We start from the raw sequence: 21309 nt of genomic DNA, 5'->3' as shown, positions 1-21309 counted from the left end.
TTAGCGTGCGCTAATTAGCTATCCATTTCACTTCGGTTACACCAGCCTCATCTCGGGAGTTGATAGGCTTGAAGTCATAAACAGCGCTAGGCTTGACGCACAACAAAGAGCTCCTGGAAAAATGCTCTAAAGTGCAATTTGAATGAATGCTTCTGCCTACCACCGCTCAGTCAGATACTTAGATACTTGTATGCTTGTATGCTTGTATGCTCAGTCAGATTATATGCAACGCAGGACACGCTAGATAATATCTAGTAATATCATCAACCATGTGTAGTTAACTAGTGATTATGATTGATAGTTTTTTATTAAATAAGTTTAATGCTTACTAGCAACTTACTTTGGCTTACTGCATTCGCGTAACAGGCAGGCTCCTTGTGGAGTGCAACGAGAGAGAGGCAGGTTGTTATTGTGTTGGACTAGTTAACTGAAATTGGAACCTAACCCTGGCCCCGATATGCAATGTCTCAAAACCCCCTTTGATTTTAAATCAAGATCTGGTTTTGGTATTTTTAATTTAAGTCAAAAATTGATGGGGTTAGGATTTGGGCTAAATCAACTGATACTGATGTAATTGTGCTTTCTGAAACCTGGCTCAGCAAGTCTGTTTTTGATAAAGATATTTGGATAAGTGGTTGCAATGTTTATCAGGTTAATAAAGGTGGGGGTGTGGCTATTTATGTAAAATCTAAATTCCATGTAAGTGTGGCAAAGTCTGAAACTATTTGTAAACAGTTGTAATTTCTTGCTTTGAATATTGAGGTTTCAAAGGGCCTCTCTATAACTGCGATTGGCTGTTATAGACCCCCCTCTGCTCTCGGTGATGCATTTTCTTCTTTGTCGCACCTTATGTTCTTTACAGTGAAATGATCTTGATTGGTGATCTCAACTGGTGTTGGTTAAAGCCGGTGTCTGATTTAAAAATGTTTTGTAATTCTATGAATCTTACCCAGTTGATTAACTCACCCACTCTCCCAAATCTTAAATGCCCAGATAAATCTAACCTGATTGATTTGCTATTGACAAATGTTCCACATAAATATTCTGCGGTTGGTGTTTTTTGTAATGATTTAAGTGACCATTGTGCTGTTGCTGTTAGAAATACTAAGGTTCTAAAGACAAACCCACGTTTTATTCGTAAGAGACATTTGAAGTGTTTTAATGAACTGGCTTTCTTTCATGATTTGTTTTTTGACTGGAGCAAGATTGAGCTTATCCCTGATGTGGAAACTGCCTGGAAATTCTTTCATGATGGTTTTCCCCAAATAGTAAACAAACATGCCCCATTCTGCAGGTTCAGGGTTAAAGGGCGGGATAATCCATGGTTTTCTTCTGAGGGGTCTTGTATTATTCACGACCGTAATCTAGCCTGGGTTAAAGCAAGGAAATCATGTTCTGATGCCGATTGGCTTATTTTTAGGCAGTTACGAAACAAGTGTTATTTTCTTCTCAGGAAGGCCAAGTCTGAATATGTTATGTCTGTTACCACTGATAACCTGAATGACCCTAAAAAGTTTTGGAAGGTCTTAAGTCTATTTCTGGTAACAGTAATGTTATTGAATTACCGTCATGTGTTTTGAAGGACTCTGTTACTATATATGACAACTGAAATGCTGAATTGTTTCAATGAGCACTTTGTATCATCTGGTAGGCTGTTTGATTCAGTGTCCTCTGTCTCTGTATAACCCTGTGTGCATGAACCAGTGAGAGCTGGTCAAACTTTTAGCTTTTTGCCATTCTCAGTGCAGGTTGTACATAAAGCCCTGAAATCCTTAGATCAGAGAGAGCCTGCAGGTCCTGATCTTTTGGATCCCTGCTTTTTAAATCTGGCAGCTGATTTCATAGCTGAACCACTTACATCTCTGTTCAATCTAACCATGGAATGTGATGAAATTCCAAAGATCTGGATATCAGCATTTGTCCTACCACTTTTAACCTGTCTAGGACACACGTTGCGCTAACGGAACCCTCCCCCCAACATTCCGCTGAAAAGGCGGAATGAAATATTCAACTTTCACACATTAACAAGTCCAATACAACAAATGAAAGATAAACATCTTGTTAATCTACCCATCGTGTCCGATTTCTAAAGTGTTTTACAGCGAAAACACAACATACAGTGGCGCAAAAAGGTATTTAGTCAGCCAACAATTGTGCAAAAAAGATGACAGCCCTGTAATTTTCATCATAGGTACACTTCAACTATGACAGACAAAATGAGAAAATCGCATTGTAGGATTTTTAAAGAATTTATTTGCAAATTATGGTGGAAAATAAGTATTTGGTCACCTACAAACAAGCAAGATTTCTGGCTCTCACAGACCTGTAACTTCTTCTTTAAGAGGCTCCTCTGTCCTCCACTCGTTACCTGTATTAATGGCACCTGTTTGAACTTGTTATCAGTATAAAAGACACCTGTCCACAACCTCAAACAGTCACACTCCAAACTCCACTATGGCCAAGACCAAAGAGCTGTCAAAGGACACCAGAAACAAAATTGTAGACCTGCACCAGGCTGGGAAGACTGAATCTGCAATAGGTAAGCAGCTTGGTTTGAAGAAATCAACTGTGGGAGCAACTATTAGAAAATGGAAGACATACAAGACCACTGATAATCTCCCTCGATCTGGGGCTCCACGCAAGATCTCACCCCGTGGGGTCAAAATTATCACAAGAACGGTGAGCAAAAATCCCAGAACCACACGGGGGGACCTAGTGAATGACCTGCAGAGAGCTGGGACCAAAGTAACAAAGCCTACCATCAGCAAGGGCATTGAAGATGAAACGTGGCTGGGTCTTTCAGCATGACAATGATCCCAAACACACCGTCCCGGCAATGGAGTGGCTTCGTAAGAAGCATTTCAAGGTCCTGGAGTGGCCTAGCCAGTCTCCAGATCTCAACCCCGTAGACAATCTTTGGAGGGAGTTGAAAGTCTGTGTTGCCCAGCAACAGCCCCAAAACATCATTGCTCTGGAGGATTGGGCCAAAAACCCAGCAACAGTGTGTGAAAACCTTGTGAAGACTTACATAAAACGTTTGACTTCTGTCATTGCCAACAAAGGGTATATAACAAAGTATTGAGGAACTTTTGTTATTGACCAAATACTTATTTTCCACCATAATTTGCAAATAAATTCATTAAAAATCCTATTTTCTGGATTTTTTTTTTCTCATTTTGTCTGTCATAGTTGAAGTGAACCTATGATGAAAATTACAGGCCTGTCTCACCTTTTTAAGTGGGAGAACTTGCACAATTGGTGGCTGACTAAATACTTTTTTGCCCCACTGTATATTTGTCAGATCACCACCAAATCCAAAAAACACACAGCCATTTTTCCCAGCCAAAGATAGTCACAAAAGCAGAATTAGAGATAAAATGAATCACTAACCTTTGATAATCTTCATCAGATGACACTCATAGGACACCATGTTACACAATACATTTATGTTTTGTTCGATAATATGCATATTTATATCCACAAATCTCGGTTTACATTGGCGCCATGTTCAGAAATGCCTCCAAAATATCTGGAGTAATTACAGAGAGCTTCGTCAAATAACAGAAATACTAATCAAAACTTTGACGAAAGATACATGTTTTACATATAATTAAAGATACACTGGTTCTTAATGCAACCGCTGTGTCAGATGTAAAATAAACTTTAGTAAAAAGCACACCATGCAATAATCTGAGACGGCACTCAAATATAAATAACATTTCTCCTCCATGTTGGAGTCAACAGAAATACGAAATTACATCATAAATATTCCATTTGATTATCTTCATCAGAATGCAATGCCAGGAATCCTATTTCCACAATACATTTTTTTTTGTTCGATAATGTCCATTACTTATGTCAAATTAGCAACTTTAGCTAGCATGTGTAGTACATGTGTCCAAACACTGGTGCAAGTGAAGGCAAACGTCGGACGAAAACTTCAAAAAGTTAAATTACAAGTCGAATAAACTGGTCAAACTTAGTAGAGAATCAATCTTCAGGATGTTGTTATCATATGTATCCAATAACGCTCCAACCGGAGCATTTCTTCATGTCTGTATAAGTAATGGCACACATTGCCATTCCATGACTAGTGCGCGTGACCAGGAACCGGCCCCACATCACACTTGAGGCTTCATTCCATGTTTTACTGACTATTGACATCTAGTGGAAGGCGTATGAAGTGCAAACAGATCCATAAATTACAGGGAATTGAATAGGCGATGACTTTCACATTGACCCTTTTCAGAATTCTCACTTCCTGTTTGGAAGTTTGCCTGCCATATGAGTTATGTTATACTCACAGACATAATTCAAACAGGTTTAGAAACTTCAGCGTGTTTTCTATCCAATAATAATAATAATACTAATATGCATATATTATCATCTGGGACAGAGTAGGAGGCCCTTCAATTTGGGCACAAATTCATCCAAAAGTGAAAATGCTGCCCCCTATCCCTAAAAATTGAAAAGGGGGAGATCCAACTCTTTTAAATAATTATAGGCCAATCTCAAAGCTGTCACCCCTGGTGAAAATACTTGAAACCCTTGTAAGTGAACAGCTAAAAGAGTTGTTATTTACTAACTCTATTTTATCAATGTACCAATGGGTCTTCAGGAAGAAGCATAGCACAATTACAGCAGCCATGAAGGTTTTAAATGATATCGCTGAAGCCATTGACAAACAGCACTGTGTCACTTTTTATTGATTTCTCTAAGGCTTTTGATACAGTTGATCATGCTATACTAAGGCAGAGATTGTCGAGTGTAGGTCTTTCGGAGCGTGCAGTTGCATGGTTTGATAACTATCTGTCTGATAGAACTCAGTGCACTCAATTTGGTGGGCTTATGTCTGTGAAATTGTCTGTCTTGAATGGTGTGCCCCAAGGCTCTGTACTTGGTCCTCTCTTATTCACTATTTATATAAATGATTTAGACATAAATGTCAAATGCACAACTTCATTTTTATGCTGATGATACTGTTATTTACTGTTGTGCCTCGTCTCTTACAAAAGCTTTCCAGAACATGCAAACTGCTTTTTATACGGTTCAAAATACCTTGTGTCAATTGAAGCTTATCCTCAATACTGGGAACTAATGCAAGAAATAGACCTCTGAACCTTTCACCTGTCAGGGCAAGAGATTGAGGTTGTAACCTCATATAAATATATTGGAATTTTAATTGATGACGGCCTCTCTTTTAAATTGCATATTCAACAACTTACAAAAAAAATGAAGCTGAAATTGGGATTTTATTTTTGGAATAAGGCCTGTTTTTCTTTTGAAGCCAGAAGGAGGCTAGTATCAGCTACATTTATGGCTTTACTAGACTATGGGGATATTTTATACATTAATGCTTCCGCTCAGTGTTTGAGATCAATTGACACTCTTTACTATGGCACTTTGAGATTTATTTTAAACTGCAAAACCCTTACGCACCACTGCACTTTGAATACCAGGGTTGGCTGGCCTTCTCTAGTCACTCGTAGGCTCAGTCACTGGTATACTTTTATTTACAAAGCCATTGGGGTTTACTACCTTTTTTATTTGTGCATTTTTATTGTTCAAAAATGTGGTGGGTACTCTCTTCGTATGCTGGACTTTATCCTGCTAACTGTTCCAAATGTCCGAACTGAATTTGGTAAAAGGGCTTTTATGTACTCTGCGCCATCGTCTTGGAACACCTTACAAAATACTTTTAAACTGGAAGAACTTGTCCCGATTGGTGTTTTTAAATCACTGATGAAGGATTTTGAGGCTGATTCCCTGACCTGTCAATGTTTTTAATTTGCTGTGATATACTCTTGTGAATTCAATGGGTTTTACAAGATTACTTGTAGTTTTTCATGTTGCCTGTCTGTAATTTTTTTGTAATGACTTGGTGCTGCCTATCTTGGCCAGGGTGCTCTTGAAAAAGAGATTTTAATCTCAATGAGCCCTTCCTGGTTAAATAAAGATTAAATAAATCCCCCGAGCTGACAAGGTGAAAATCTGTTGTTCTGCCCCTGAAAGAGGCAGTTAACCCACCGTTCCTAGGCCGTCATTTGAAATAAGAATGTGTTCTTAACTGACTTGCCTAGTTAAATAAAGGTGTGTGTGTGTATATATATATATATATATATTTTTTTTTAATCGGCGCCCAAAAATACCGATTTCCGATTGTTATGAGAACTTGAAATCGGCCCTAATTAATCGGCCATTCCGATTAATCGGTCGACCTCTGATTTACACTACCATTCAAAAGTTTGGGTTCACTTAGAAATGCCCTTGTTTTCCATGAAAACATATATGAAATGAGTTGCAAAATGAATAGGAAATATAGTCAAGATGTTGGCAAGGTTATAAATAATGATTTTTAATTGATATAATAGTGTCCTTCAAACTTTGCTTTCATCAAAGAATCCTCCGTTTGCAGCAATTTCAGCCTTGCAGACCTTTGGCATTCTAGTTGTCAAATTTGTTGAAGTAATCTGAGGAGATTTCTCCCCATGCTTCCTGAAGCACCTCCCACAAATTCGATTAGCTTGATGGGCACTTCTTACGATCAAGCTGCTCCCACAACAGGGTTGAGATCCGGTGACTGTTCTGGCCACTCCATAATAGACAGAATAGCAGCTGACTGTGACTGCTTCTTCCCTAAATAGTTATTGTGTAGTTTGGAGCGGTTGTCCTGTTGTAGGAGGAAATTGGCTCCAATTAAGCGCCATCCACAGGTTATGGCATTGCGTTGCAAAATGTAGTGATAGCCTTCTTCAAGATCCCTTTTACCCTGTACAAATCTCCCACTTTACCACCACCAAAGCACCCCCAGACGTCACATTGCCTCCACCATGCTTGACAGATGGTGTCTTGCACTCCTCTAGCATCTTCATTGTTTTCTGCGTCTCACAAATGTTCTACTTTGTGATCCCAACACCTTAACTTAGATTTGTCAGAGCATGACACTTTTTTCCTATCTTCCTCTGTCCAGTGTCTGTTATTTTGCCCATCTTTAATATTTTCTTTTTATTGGCCAGTCTGAGATATGGCTTTTTCTTTGCAACTCTGCCTAGAAGGCCAGCATCCCGGAGTCGCCTCTTTACTGTTGACATTGAGACTGGTGTTTTGCGGGAACTATTTTATCAAGCTGCCAGTTGAGGACTTGTGAGCCGTCTGTTTCTCAAACGAGAGACACTAATGTACTTGTCCTCTTGCTCAGTTGTGCACCGGGCCTCCCACTCTTTCTATTCTGGTTAGAGCCAGTTTGCGCTGTTCTGTGAAGGGAGAAGTACACAGCGTTGTACTCCGCCCTCCATGGACTAGCCTTTGTTTCTCAGAACAAGAATAGACTGAGTTTCAGAAGAAAGTTCTATGTTTCTGGGCATTTTGAGCCTGTAATCGAAGCCCCAAACGCTGATGCTCCAGATACTCAACTAGTCTAAAGAAGGCCAGTTTTATTTCTTCTTTAATCAGGACAACAGTTTTCAGCTGTGCTAACATAATTGCATAAAGGTTTTCTAATGATCAATTAGTCTTTTAAAATGATAAACTTGAATTAACTAACACAACGTGCCATTGGAGTGATGGTTTCTGATAATGGGCCTCTGTACTCCTATGTAGATATTCCATAAAATCTGTTTCCAGCTACAACATTAACAATGTCTACACTGTATTTCTGATCAATTTGAAATTTTAATGGGCAAAAAATGTGCTTTTCTTTCAAAAACAAGGACATTTCTAAGTCACCCCAAACTTTTGGACAGTAGTGTACATATGAGATGAGTAATGTGAGATATGTAATATCTACATTCTTAAAAGGGCATTATTAAAGTGGCCAATGATATTAAGTCTGTAGGTTGGCAGCCGCCTCTGTGCTCGGTCTGGCTGTTTAACAATCTGATGGCCTTGAGATTGAAAAACAGCTTCTATTGCTCTGTCCCAGCTTTGATGCACCTGTACTGACCTTGCCGTCTGGATGGAAGTGGGGTGAACAGGTAGTGGCTCGGGTGGTTATTGTCCTTGATAATCTTTTTTACCTTCCGGTGACATGTGTTGTAGGTGTCCGGGAGGGCAGGTAGTTTGTCCCAGGAGATGTGTTGTGCAGACTCGCACTACCCTCTGGAGAGCCCTGCTATTGTGGGTGGTGCAGTTGCCGTACCAGGCTGTGATACAGCCCGATAGGAAGCTCCCGATTGTGCATCTGTAAAAGTTTGTCACGGTTTTGGGTGACAAGCCCAAAAAATGTCAGCCTCTTGAGGTTGAAGAGGTGCTGTTGCACCTTCTTCACCACACTGACTGTGTGCGTGGACCATTTCAGTTTCTCTGTGATGTGTACGCCGAGGAACTTAACTTTCCTCCTTCTCCACTACTGTCGATGTGGATATGGGGGATGCTCCCTCCGCGATTTCCTGAAGTCCACAATCATCTCTTTTTGTTTTGCTGACATTGAGTGAGAGGTTATTTTCCTCACACCGCCCTCCAAGTGCCCTCACCACCTCCCTGTAGGCTGTCTCGTCGTTGTTGGTAATCAGGTCTACCACTGTAGTGTCGTCTGCAAACCTGATGATTCAGTTGGAGGCGTGCTTCGCTACGCAGTCGTGGGTGAACAGGGAGTACAGGAGAGGGCTGGGAACACACCCTTGTGGTGCCCCAGTGTTGAGGATCAGCGGAGTGGATATGTTGTTTCCTACCTTCACCACCTGGGGGCGGACTATCAGGAAGTCCAGGATCCAGTTGCACAGGGTGGGGTCGAGACCCAGGTTCTCGAGCTTAATGATGAGTTTGGAGGGTACTATGGTGTTGAGTGCTGAGCTATAGTCAATGAACAGCATTCTTACATAGGTATTCCGCTTGTCCAGATGGGATAGGGCAGTGTTCAGTGTGATGGCGATTGCATCGTCTGTGGACTTATTGGGGCTGTAAGCAAATTCTAGTGGTGTGAAAAGTAGGGTGGAAGTGATCATGATGAAAGAAGTGAGTGGTACACTCATAGTCATTTAGTTCACTTAGCGTTCTTGGCCACCATTGTTCCTGTTCCCATCTTGAAGCATTTGGGGACAAGAGACTGGTCTGCGCATGCTCTGAGGATGCGGCTAGGGATGTGGTCTGGGCCGGCTGCCTTGCGAGAGTTAACACATTTTCATGTTTTACTCACGTAGGAGTGCCCACAGTCTTTGGTAGCGGGCTGTGTCGGTGGCACTGTATTGTCTTCAAAGCGTGCAACAAAGTCGTTTTAATTTGTCTGGGAGCAAGACGTCGATGTCCACGACGGGGCTTGCTTTTTTTTTGTATCCGTGATTGTGAACCCTGCACATACATCTCGTGTTTTAGGCATTGAATTGCAACTCCACTTCGTCTCTATACGGACTCTTTGCTTGTTTTATTGCCTTACGCAGGGACTAACTACGCTGTTTGTATTCAGCTATTTTTCCAGTCGCCTTGCCATGATTAAATGCGGTACGTGTCTTCATTTTTGCGCGAATGTTGCCATCAATCCACAGTTTCTGGTTCGGGAAGGTTTTAATAGTCACAGTGGGTATAACATCTCTTATACACTTCCTTATAAACTCGCTCACCGAGGCTACCCAGAACATATCCCAGTCCATGTGATTAAAGCAATCTTGAAGCGTGGAATCCGATTGGTCAGACCAGCGTTGAATAGACCTAAGCACGGGTGCTTCCCAATGGATTCATGGTCAGATTTGCAAAAAGGAGGGCGGGGAAGGGCCTTGTATGTATTACGGAAGTTAGTGTAGCGGTGATCGAGTATGTTACTCACTTGTGTACTGCAATCGATATGCTGATAGAATTTAGGTAGCCTTGTTCTCAGCTTTGTTAAAATCCCCAGCAACAATAAATGCAGCCTCAGAATATATGTTTTCCAGTTTGCATAAAGTCCAGTGAAGTTCCTTTTTGGTCGTCTTGGTATCTGCTTGTGGGGGGATGTACACGGCTGTTACGATAACCGAGGATTTCTCTTGGGAGATAATACGGTTGGCATTTGATTGAGGATTTCGAGGTTAGGTGAACAAAAGGACTTGAATTCCTGTAAGTTGTTACAATTACACCATGACTCGTTAATCATGAACCATACACCCAATAATACATATCAATACATATATATCTCTCGTTTACAGCATATGCCTTTAGCTTTGGTGTTATATGCTTGGGTCGTGTTCAATAGGTTACACCTTCGCAAAAATGTTGGGCAAATCGGTCTTCTTACTGGACAAGTTCAGGTAGTACCACTTGGTTTCAAAAGGTTTTATCCCTTCTGAACGTGACCCAATTCCTGTTTAGCATATTGCATCAAAGGATGCCTGTAGCTGTGAGATGATGAATTTCTCTAAATCCATTATTTCTTGTCGCTTTCCTCCCCCAGGCCTCGGCACAGCATGCTAACCCTGGAGAGCATCATGATAGAGGCCAGGAACATACCAGCCTACCTGCCCAACGTCCTGGCCCTCCGAGAGGCTCTGCACAAGGCCAAGGAGTGGAGTGCCAAGGTGGATGCCATTCAGGTAGTGTCGCGTCACACGGTAATTACTAAGTATAGATTCAATTTGTGATGTATATAGATGTAGCTACAGGATATACGGGCATCTCTCAATATTTGTCTTTGATGTGCTCAGCTCTGTTTATACGCAACGGAATGGCCTGCTCATTTGTTAGAAGCTTACATTAGCTATGTTTCCATCAATTTGTCGAAAGATTTTCAAGCGGGGGCATCCCTAGTGGCACTGCAGTCGCAGTTCTTGAGGCCTCACTACAGCCCCGGGTTTGATCCTAGACTGCGTCACAGCTGGCCGTGACAGGGAGAACCATGAGGCGGCACACAATTGGCCCAGTATCGTCGGGTTTAGGGGAGGGTTTGGCCGGCCGGGATTTCCTTGTCCCATCGCACTCTAGCGACTGACGTCGGTCGCCAGCTGTACGAAGTCCGTACAGGAGTTGCAGCGATGAGACAAGACTGTAAACTACCAATTGGATATCACGGAATTGGGGGACGACGACTAATATTCTAATATTGGAACACCAAAATATATGCACATTTTACCAGCAAAGGTCTGTTTCCAGCAAACTGAAACTGCTTAATGACGTAGTGCAAATATAAAGCACAACTTTTCATTCACAGTTGAAGTCGGAAGTTTACACACACCTTAGCCAAATACATTTAAACTCCGTTTTTCACAATTCCTAACATTTAATCCTAGTAAAAATTCCCTGTCTTAGGTCAGTTAGGATCACCACTTTATTTTAAGAATGTGAAATGTCAGAATAAGAGTAGAGTGATTCATTTCAGCTTTCATTTCTTTCATCACATTCCCAGTGGGTCAGAAGTTTCCCACAATAAGTTGGGTGAATTTTGGCCCATTTCTCCTGACCGAGCTGGTGTAACTGAGTCAGGTTTGTAGGCCTCCTTGCTCATACACGCTTTTTCAGTTCTGCCCACACATTTTCAATAGGATTGAGGTCAGGGCTTTGTGATGGCCACTCCAATACCTTGACTTTGTTGTCCTTAAGCCATTTTGCCACAACTTTGGAAGTAAGCTTGGGGTCATTGTCCATTTGGAAGACCCATTTGCGATCAAGCTTTAACTTCATGACTGAAGTCTTGAGATGTAGCTTCACGAAATCCACATAATTTTCCTACCTCGTGACGCCATCTATTTTGTGAAGTGCACCAGTCCCTCCTGCAGCAAAGCACCCCCACAACATGATGCTGACACCCCGTGATTCACGGTTGGGATGGTGTTCTTCGGCTTGCAAGCCTCCCCCTTTTTCCTCCAAACATAGCGATGGTCATTATGGCCAAACAGTTCTATTTTTGTTTCATCAGACCAGAGGACAATTCTCCAAAAAGTATGGTCTTCGTCCCCATGTGCAGTGGCAAACCGTAGTCTGGCTTTTTTTATGGCGTTTTTGGAGCAGTGGCTTTTTCCTTGCTGAGTGACCTTTCAGGTTATGTCGATGTAGGACTCATTTTACTGTGGATATAGATACCTTTGTACCTGTTTCCTCCAGCATCTTCAAGGTCCTTTGCTGCTGTTCTGGGATTGATTTGCATTTTTCGCACCATAGTACGTTCATCTCTAGGAGACAGAACGCGTCTCCTTCCTGAGCGGTATGAACGCTGCATGGTACCATGGGGTTTATACTGTGTACTATTGTTTGTACAGATTAACGTGGTACATTCAGGTGTTTGGAATTTGCTACCAAGGATGAACCAGACTTGTGGAGGTCTACAATTGAATCCTACAGACGAAGAACCATATGTGACAGTTTTTCCATTTTAAGATAATCAGTTATTTTTATATTATTAGTGTGTACCACATTAGGTGTTTTATGGTTGACAAATAATTCACCATACCCATATCTTCCAACAACAATTGATATTTTTTGTTATTTCAAAAAATACTTTTTTTATTGCCGTTTTAATTTTTAGAATGTGGAAGAACAGTATATCTCCAGTGATGATTTCAGTTTGTTTAAGAACAGTATATGTGACATTTTGCTTGACTCCTGTAAGATGTCCTTTTTTAACACCTGATATGATGTTTTAAGTACTTTCAAGTACAGATGCCCTTCATGTAAATAACTTAAATGCAATATGTAGTTAATTCATTTGTATAGAGGTTCATTTAAAGGTGGTCTATCAACTTTAGCACTGATGACTTTTCTTAAAAGTTGAGTCATGAAATCTTAGTCTCATTTAAAATGAAGCCCTCAATGTGAATAACTACAAAAATAGAATACAATTAAATTATTTCAATCAAAACAAGCACAACTTGTAAATATCAAATATGGATCAATGTGATGTACCAATATGCAGGTCCCTAAGGTCAATATTACAAAACGTTCAGAAAACCATTCTCTTTGCATTTAACACTATGATCAGCAATTAAGTTTTGAATTGCGTTAAACCCATGCTAAAGGCAAGAAATGTCCTTCTGTGCTGAGGTGACAGCAGTAAATAAGTATTAACTGCTTAGAGTTAATGCTAAATGTGGTGACAGAGAGACGTACTGTATATTGTAATGAATTAAAAAATGTGAAACAAGATCAAATGAATACTCTCATACTGTATGTGATGACTTATTTGTTTTTAATTCATTCAGATTAAAAAAGGTTCACATGATCACACACAAAATAATTCAACAGAACACATTGTACATAACATTTTCTACACTAGGAACAACATCTTAAAATTAAATTAATTCAATATATTGTGCTGGTTCAAATCATACACAAATTGATTCACATAGAAAACACCTACTATACATTTAATTTCCTACAATAGGGGTGACATGTCTTCTGAAATGTATTCAGATTCAACACACTATACAGGTTCAGGGGATCATAAACTGACAGAAAAAAACGGTTAATTATGTAGCTTGGTTTAACAACAAATTATTCACTCTGCAGTGATTTATAAAAGGATTTTATTGTTAGAATAACATGTTGCATGTTGATGGGATGTTAGTGAACTATTCTCTGTGCAATACCTGTGACTTTTAACCACCTCACTGAGGTGATCTGTAGTCCAGCTGGTCGCTTGAGGACAGAATCAGGGAGGTGCCTGAAGTCTTCACATTGCATCCTCATCACCTTGAATGGTTTTGCTGGTTGTGCTTCAAGTATCATCAGCAACAAATTCAGATCAGGGCTGAAGTATTCTGTGTACATCCCCCTTCATCCGAGAGTAGTGGTTCTGGGTTCTTGGGAAAGATAGAATGTGCTCCTTTGACGCCCTCTTTCACTGTAGTATGTATCCGATGTGGCCTGTAAAGGAGACAACAAGATGTTGTTAAACTTGTATTCTCTCAATGGTCTAGGGACCTGCCTTAGAGTGCAACTGTGTCGCTATAACCGGGGTACAAATCCCGGTCACGCCATTGCCGTTTGTGGCCGTAGGGTCCTGTAGGGCGGCGAGAATTAGGCCAGTGCTGTCCGGTGGGAGGGGGAAGGTAATTGGCACTCAGTCCTCAATGCTCAGGTGGTAGTTGGACAGTTTAGTTACCATTTTGTTTAAAAGTAATAAACATTTGTATATTTTTGTTTCAGAATTCGCTATTCATCCATTCGATACTCTATGTTAATGTTTAGAAGATTGTTTGTACTGATATAGCGAAATAATCCAGGCTGGAATCCATAGCGCATTACCTATTGCTATGCTTCCCTCTTCCATCTTCTAAAGGAGACCTAGCCTCAGTAGCCTGATCTGGAGACCTTGCAACCTCACCTGCCTCAGCTAACTTTTCCTGAATTACCTGACAAAAACAATTACATTTCAATTAGCAGGTTATTAAAAACTAGTACAGAGAATACAATATGTTTGTAATTGATATTCATATAGACATTAATTCATATTTTCACTTGCCTGAAGACGGCTGTTGGTTAGCTGGAACATAGACATGAAAGTGACCCTGCACACATTCAATCTCTGGCCTGCTTGCTGTACATGGTATTTGAAGGTTTGTTTCCGTCGTTTGTTCTCCTCAGGTTTACGTCTCCGTTTCACCTCATGCTGCAATAAAAATTGACAATGATGAATTCAGAATTTAATATACTGTAGCACATTCAGGATATTGCTTGATCAGGACCTCCATCTTTCACACACTCCCAATCTATACACAGAATGAGTTTATATTGCACCATTGTGTAACATTGCACTTTTAGAGTTAACGTTAATGTACGTATCATTACTGTCAAAGTTAAACTATGCAAGTGTTCAATATAGCTATTATAATAATAGGCGTTTTGTCTTATTTCTAACCTGTTCTAAGCCAGAGAGAATCAACGCTTGTTGTTTCTCGTATGGGACCGTGTAGAAACTGTTGAACAGATGCAGCTTGCGCTCATCAGTCAACTTTCCACAATCCTTTCTGCACGTCGTGGAACACGCTCTTCCCTGCAGGATACAGTTTAACTAGCTAGCTACTGTAGCCATGTCGAATCATCCGGTGGATGGAGAAAAAGTTTCTTCTATAATCTAGCAATAACATTTGTAACGATAATGTATGAGTTAGTAGCCAATGAACTTTAGCTAATATGTTTTCTCTATAGTTACAAATTAGACAACCCAGAACATACATGTTAGTTACTGTACTCTATAGCTAGCTAGCTTGATTGTTTGATATACGGTTCTTCCACATACCTCTTTTGGACAGCTTTTCCCTGTTTTCTTCTTGACCCTTACGATTTGTATAGGGTTTTCCCGCATCCCGTAAGATCTTCCTTTGCCTGTCTTTCCATTCTTTTAGTTTTGTTTTACGTTTCTTTCCCACATTTCTGCGATTTTCATCAGCAACAGAAAGGTTGTGCGCTTGTCCGTCCATTCTGAGTGGTGCACATAAACGGTTATTCCACGAGAGCCTATTTTTAAATTTAAAATGATTGTTAATTAGTGCGTGGAAAGCTTGTGAAACCGGTTCACTATAGAAAAAGGGTGTCCAATAATGATTTTTCATGTATATCTCTTCTTTTTTTTTTATGTCACATATATGGTTCTTCATCTGTAGGATTCAATTATATTTCTGAGGTCTTGGCTGATTTATTTAGATTTTCCCATAGTGTCAAGCAAAGAGGCACTGAGTTTGAAGGTAGGCCTTGAAATACATCCACAGGTACACCTCCAATTGACTCAAATGATGTCAATTAGCCTATCAGAAGCTTCAAAAGCCATGACACAATTTTCTGAAATTTTCCAAGCTGTTTAAAGGCACAGTCATCTTAGTGAATGTTAACTTCTGACCCACTGGAATTGTGATACAGTGAAATAATCTGTCTGTAAACAATTGTTGGAAGAATTACTTGTCATGCACTAAGTAGATGTCCTAACCGACTTGCCAAAACTATAGTTTGTTAACCTCTAGTGACACCCCATCCCGGATCCGGGAGCGTAATCATCGACTGACACTAATTAGCATAACGCAACGGACATAAATATTACTAGAAAATTTCCCTAGTCATGAGAATCACAAGTGAAACATATTGAGACACAGCTAAGCCTTTTGTTAATCAGCCTGTCATCTCAGATTTTCAAAATATGCTTACAGCCAAAGCTAGACAAGCATTTGTGTAAGTTTATCGATAGCCTAGCATAGCATTTTGTCCAGCTAGCAGCAGGTAACTTGGTCGCGGAAATCAGAAAAGCAATCAAATTAAATTGTTTACCTTTGATGAGCTTCAGACTCCCAGTTAGATAGCAAATGTTCCTTTTTTCCAGAAAAAAAAATGTTGTAGGTGAAATAGCTCCGTTTGTTCCGACCGGAAATTGCGGTGACGACAACGGCGAAAAATATTCCAAATTAGCTCAATAATATAGACAGAAACATGGCAAATTTGTTTATAATCAACCCTCAAGGTGTTTTTCAAATATCTATTCAATAATATATCCACCGGGACAATTGGTTTTTCAGTAGGACCGATTGGAAAAATGGCTACCTCCTGTAGTTTATGCGAGAATCACTCTGAGAGCCATCAGGTGACCACTTACACAATGTAGCCGATTACGGGTATTCTTCAACATAAAGGCGTAAAACTATGTCACAATGCTGTAGACACCCTGGGGAATACGTAGAAAAAGTAATCTGGTTGATAGCCCATTCACTGCTCAATAGGGACGCATTGGAACGCAGAGCTTTCAAAACATGAGGCACTTCCGGATTGGATTTTTCTCAGGCTTTCGCCTGCAATATCAGTTCTGTTATACTCACAAACAATATTTTGACAGTTTTGGAAACTTTAGAGTGTTTTCTATCCTAAGCTGCCAATTATATGCATATTCTAGCATCTTGTCCTGACAAAATATCCCGTTTACTTTGGGAACGTTATTTTTCAAAAAATGAAAATACTGCCCCCTAGTCACGAGGTTTTAACAAGAAATTTGTGGAGTGGTTGAAAAACGAGTTTTAATGAATCCAACCTAACTGTATGTGAACTTCCGACTTCAACTGTACCTAATAAAAAATCAGATCTGCGATGTGTTCCCATCCCAATTTTTAACGCTGTCAATGGTTTTGCCACAAAGTCTGAGAGAAACAGCAAATGTGCCCCATCTGTTTTTTTGGCACGTGCTCTCTTGTCAACAGCTCGCAGATACAGAGCAGAGGGTAGGCTTTATGATGAGGTTATGGATAAGAGCGAGATCATTTTTATTTATTGACAGCCAAGCTCAGATCATGCCACCAGCATAAAATTAAGACCCTCAATATTTATTGGAAAGAAGCATCAAGCTCATCACTGTGCACATTCACCACCCTCTGAAGTTCATTATTATTCTACAGATTAAATAAATTAACTGTGCAGTGTGCATAATTTTCCAAGTCATAGTGGGAGGACCACAGAACCATATTATTTACTGTGACAGCATTTCCACTGAATTTGTCCCATTTTTATTTATTTTACAGACAAAACAATTATCCCGTCTAGTGTATTTATGTTCTGTCGACATTTGCAAAGTTTACAGGCAATGATACTGTTTCCATCAGGCCTGTCGTGAGTTTTACATTTTTTATCCAACCGGAAATTGACTTTCATTTAAATAGTTGGTTGGGAACATGGTTATTGTTACTAGATAGGTTTGTCATTTATCTTGTTGTCAGAACATGAATGATACATGTGAATGGGAACGGTCATACTGTGCGATGCATTACTTATTTAAAAAAACAATTGATGATAATAATTAATTTCCTTGTATGTTTCCCCCATATGTCTCACTCCCTTCAGTGTGGCAGTAACTATGCATACCTGGAGCAGCTGGAGAGCCTGCTGGCGAGGGGTCGCTCCATCCCCGTCCGGCTGGACCCCCTGCCCCAGGTCGAATCCCAGGTGGCCTCAGCCCGCGCCTGGAGGGAGAGGACTGCACGCACCTTCCTCAAGAAGAACTCAACCTACACCCTGCTACAGGTAAGAAATAATACCCTGAGTTGGGTTGTACCTAGGCATTGGGAAATCATGGATGAGTATGTCGCTGTGATGGTGGGTTGAAATATTTTTCTAACCAAGCAGCCCTTTCAGACTATGCTGACCCCAGAGTGCAATATGATATATTTGCTTAAGCTATGTAGAATGGTGCAGAAGTTGGCGGACCACCATATGCAGATTGTTGTGAATTCCATCTGTCTATACTGTAGGTAGAATAGGACCAATATTATCATAGGACTAGTAGTTAGATAGCATGTGTGCTAATCTCTATTCTCTGTGTGTTGTCTCTCCTTAGGTCCTTAGTCCGCATGTAGATATTGGTATCTACGGCAACAGCAAGAGCAAACGCAGACGAGTCAAGGAGCTCCTTGAGAAGGAGAGGGGTCTGGACCTGGAGGGTCTCGGCGACCTTGACGAGAGTTATGAAGATGCCTGTGACCCGGCCATCGTCGTAGCGGCATTCAAATCCAAGGAGCAGAAAGAAGTTGAGGCCATCCACTCCCTCCGAGCTGCCAACCTGGCTAAGATGGCCATGTCTGACCGCATCGAGGAGGTCAAGTTCTGTCTGTGTCGTAAAACTGCCAGTGGGTTTATGTTGCAGTGTGAACTGTGCAAGGACTGGTTCCACGGAGCCTGCGTGCCATTACCGAAAGCGGGCTCACAGAAGAAGCTCATGGTCTCGGCCGGGAGCCAAGGCAACAGCAAGGAGGCCAAATTCCTGTGCCCGTTATGCCAGCGGTCACGTCGCCCGCGTCTGGAGACCATCCTGTCTCTCCTGGTGTCCCTCCAGAAGCTGCCGGTGCGTCTGCCTGAAGGGGAGGCCCTACAGTGCCTGACGGAGAGGGCCATGGGCTGGCAGGTAGGCAGTTGTGGAAAAAGTATTCAGTTGTTATACTTGAGTAAAAGTAAAGATGCCTTAATAGAAAATGACTCAAGTAAAAGTGAGTCACCCAGTAAAATACTACTTGATTAAAAGTCTGAAAGTATTTCATTTGACATTTAAAAGTTTTAGACACCTGCTCATTCAAGCATTTTCTTTATTTTGACTAGTTTCTGCATTGTAGAATAATAGTGAAGACATAAACTATGAAATAACACATATGTAATCATGTAGTGGCAGGGTAGCCTAGTGGTTAGTGTTGGACTAGTAACTGGAAGGTTAGCTGACAAGGTACAAATCTGTCGTTCTGCCCCTGAATAGGCTGTTAACCCACTGTTCTGAGGCCGTCATTGAAAATAAGAATTTGTTCTTAAAACCTCTTGCAGCTCCCCCCCTACTTTGTGCAATTTCCGCCTGAAGACATACCCAAATCTAACAGCCTGTAGCTCAGGCACAGAACCAAGGATATGCATAATCTTGGTACCATTTGAAAGAAAACACTCTGAAGTTTGTGTAAATGTGAATTGAATGTAGGAGAATAACACACAATAGATCTGGTTTAGATAAAACAATGAAAAAAAACATGTTTTTTTCTTTTTGTATCGTCTTTAAAATGAACAAGATAAAACAAACATTCAGATAGGATGATGGGGACAATTTCAGTGGAAAATATAAGAGGGCAACAGTACTTGTGCAAAGTTTCAGAATGATAACTTCCAAAATGAGTGTGCTACATGACATTTATCATGAGGGCACCCAGGTGTCCCACACAAATAGCCCAAATGTACCCAAGTGGCCAAGTTAGTGAAGGTATACATTTTGAAACAAATAACTATATACAAAATGCCCAAATGTTATTCTAACAACCCCCCCCCCCCCCCAAAGAAAAAGAAAAATATTGATTAAAAAAAATATGGAAAAATGTAAATATATACATTTACAAAATAACATAGGTAACTATTTACAAACGTTCAATATTTGGATGACCCTCAGTCCTCTATCAAATCAAATCTATTTATATAGCCCCAGCCTAAAACCCCAAACAGCAAGCAATGCAGGTGTAGAAGCACGGTGGCTAGGAAAAACTCCCAAGAGGCAAAAACCTAGGAAGGAAGAGAGAGGAACTAGAGAGGAACCAGGCTATGAGGGGTGGCCAGTCCTCTTCTGGCTGTGCCGGGTGGAGATCAGTGGTTGTAGAGGGTGCAACAGGACAGCACCTCAAGAGTAAAAATGAACAGTTTAGGGTTCCATAGCCGCAGGCAGAACAGTTGAAACTGGAACAGCGGCAAGGCCAGGTGGACTGGGGACAGCAAGGAGTCATCATGCCAGGTAGTCCTGACGCATGGTCCTAGGGCTCAGGTCCTCCGAGAGAGAGAAAGAGAGAATTAGAGAGAGCATACTTAAATTCACACAGGACACCGGATAAGACTCCCATTCTGTGTTAGTGTCACTGTGAAAGAAAATGTTCAGTTAGAATAGTTTCACATATGAGCCCTGTATCAACAGGTATAATAAACAGATATATATAGAGAGTTGAAGGTTGAATATATTATTATATTATTATTACCTGCTAGATCTACTGTCTCTTTTATATTATGACATTTCAGCTAGATCTACTGTCTCTATTATATTATGACAGACCATCTAGATCAGGGGTGTCAAAGTCAAATGGACGGAGGGCCAAATAAAAAAATCAGCTACAAGACGAGGGCCGGACTGTTCGAATGTTCATTGAAAAATTTTTAAATGACGCATATAGTCTAGTGAACCTAATTGAACCTACTGAAAACCTAACAAATATATTACAATATGATCAGATAAATAAAGCAATATTTTCTTATGGCTCTGTCAGTAATCTTTAATTTTCAACAGACACAAAAGACAAATTTCCTTTATATAAATATCCCCATAACATGAACATTAAATGAAAGAAACCGGTATTCAAGGCACCATCAGTAGACTATATTTTCTATTTTAGCAAAAGTGGGCTAAATTTACTTCAAAGAAAAAACAATAATAGCAATTTTCTATCATCCACTCAACTGAAATATTTTTAAAATATAATTGGATTGAAATACAAAAAAATAAAGTGCAAAAATCTATTAATCAAAAACAACACTTTGTTTAAGGAGAAGTAACATGCAGTGAAAACAAATATTAAATTTTAACTTTTAAACTTGAACTGAGTAAAAACTCTAAATATGTGATTGCACAGTAATGTTCACTTGTTTGAGGTTGAGGGTGATACTTGGTGGTGTCCCATCTTTTCCACAAGTTCATCAATGTTCGGGGTAAGGCTCTGAGCTGAAGAAATCCTCAGAATTGAGTGGAGGTGTTCAGCAGTAAGTCGACTTCTGTGTGATGTTTTGTTCAGGTTCATCAAAGAAAACAGTTGTTCACACAGGTATGTGCTGCCAAACATAGACAACGTTTGAGCAGCCTGGATGCGCAGCTGGGGCATTGTGCCGGGGAGGAAACGGGCGAACTCCGCAGCACCCACTGCCGCATATTTTGCCCTCAGT

General features: G+C 40.5%; 1 protein-coding gene across 4 annotated transcripts in view; it reads left to right on the top strand.

The window, feature by feature from the left end:
• The window catches only part of LOC139378777 (lysine-specific demethylase 5A-like), a 78696-nt gene that overhangs the window by 43532 nt on the left and 13855 nt on the right, over positions 1 to 21309 (top strand). For 2 of the 4 annotated variants that reach the window (XM_071121271.1, XM_071121269.1), the window contains exons 21-23: positions 10361 to 10517; positions 17710 to 17889; positions 18203 to 18766. In XM_071121271.1, coding sequence (XP_070977372.1) covers positions 10361 to 10517; positions 17710 to 17889; positions 18203 to 18766 — 901 coding nt within the window. The remainder of the gene's footprint in view (positions 1 to 10360; positions 10518 to 17709; positions 17890 to 18202; positions 18767 to 21309) is intronic. The other 2 variants (XM_071121272.1, XM_071121270.1) reach the window with 1 other exon arrangement.

Source organism: Oncorhynchus clarkii, chromosome 21 (assembly GCF_045791955.1).
Source record: "Oncorhynchus clarkii lewisi isolate Uvic-CL-2024 chromosome 21, UVic_Ocla_1.0, whole genome shotgun sequence".
NCBI lineage: Eukaryota > Metazoa > Chordata > Actinopteri > Salmoniformes > Salmonidae > Oncorhynchus > Oncorhynchus clarkii.
This window is presented reverse-complemented; position numbering and strand designations above follow the sequence as displayed.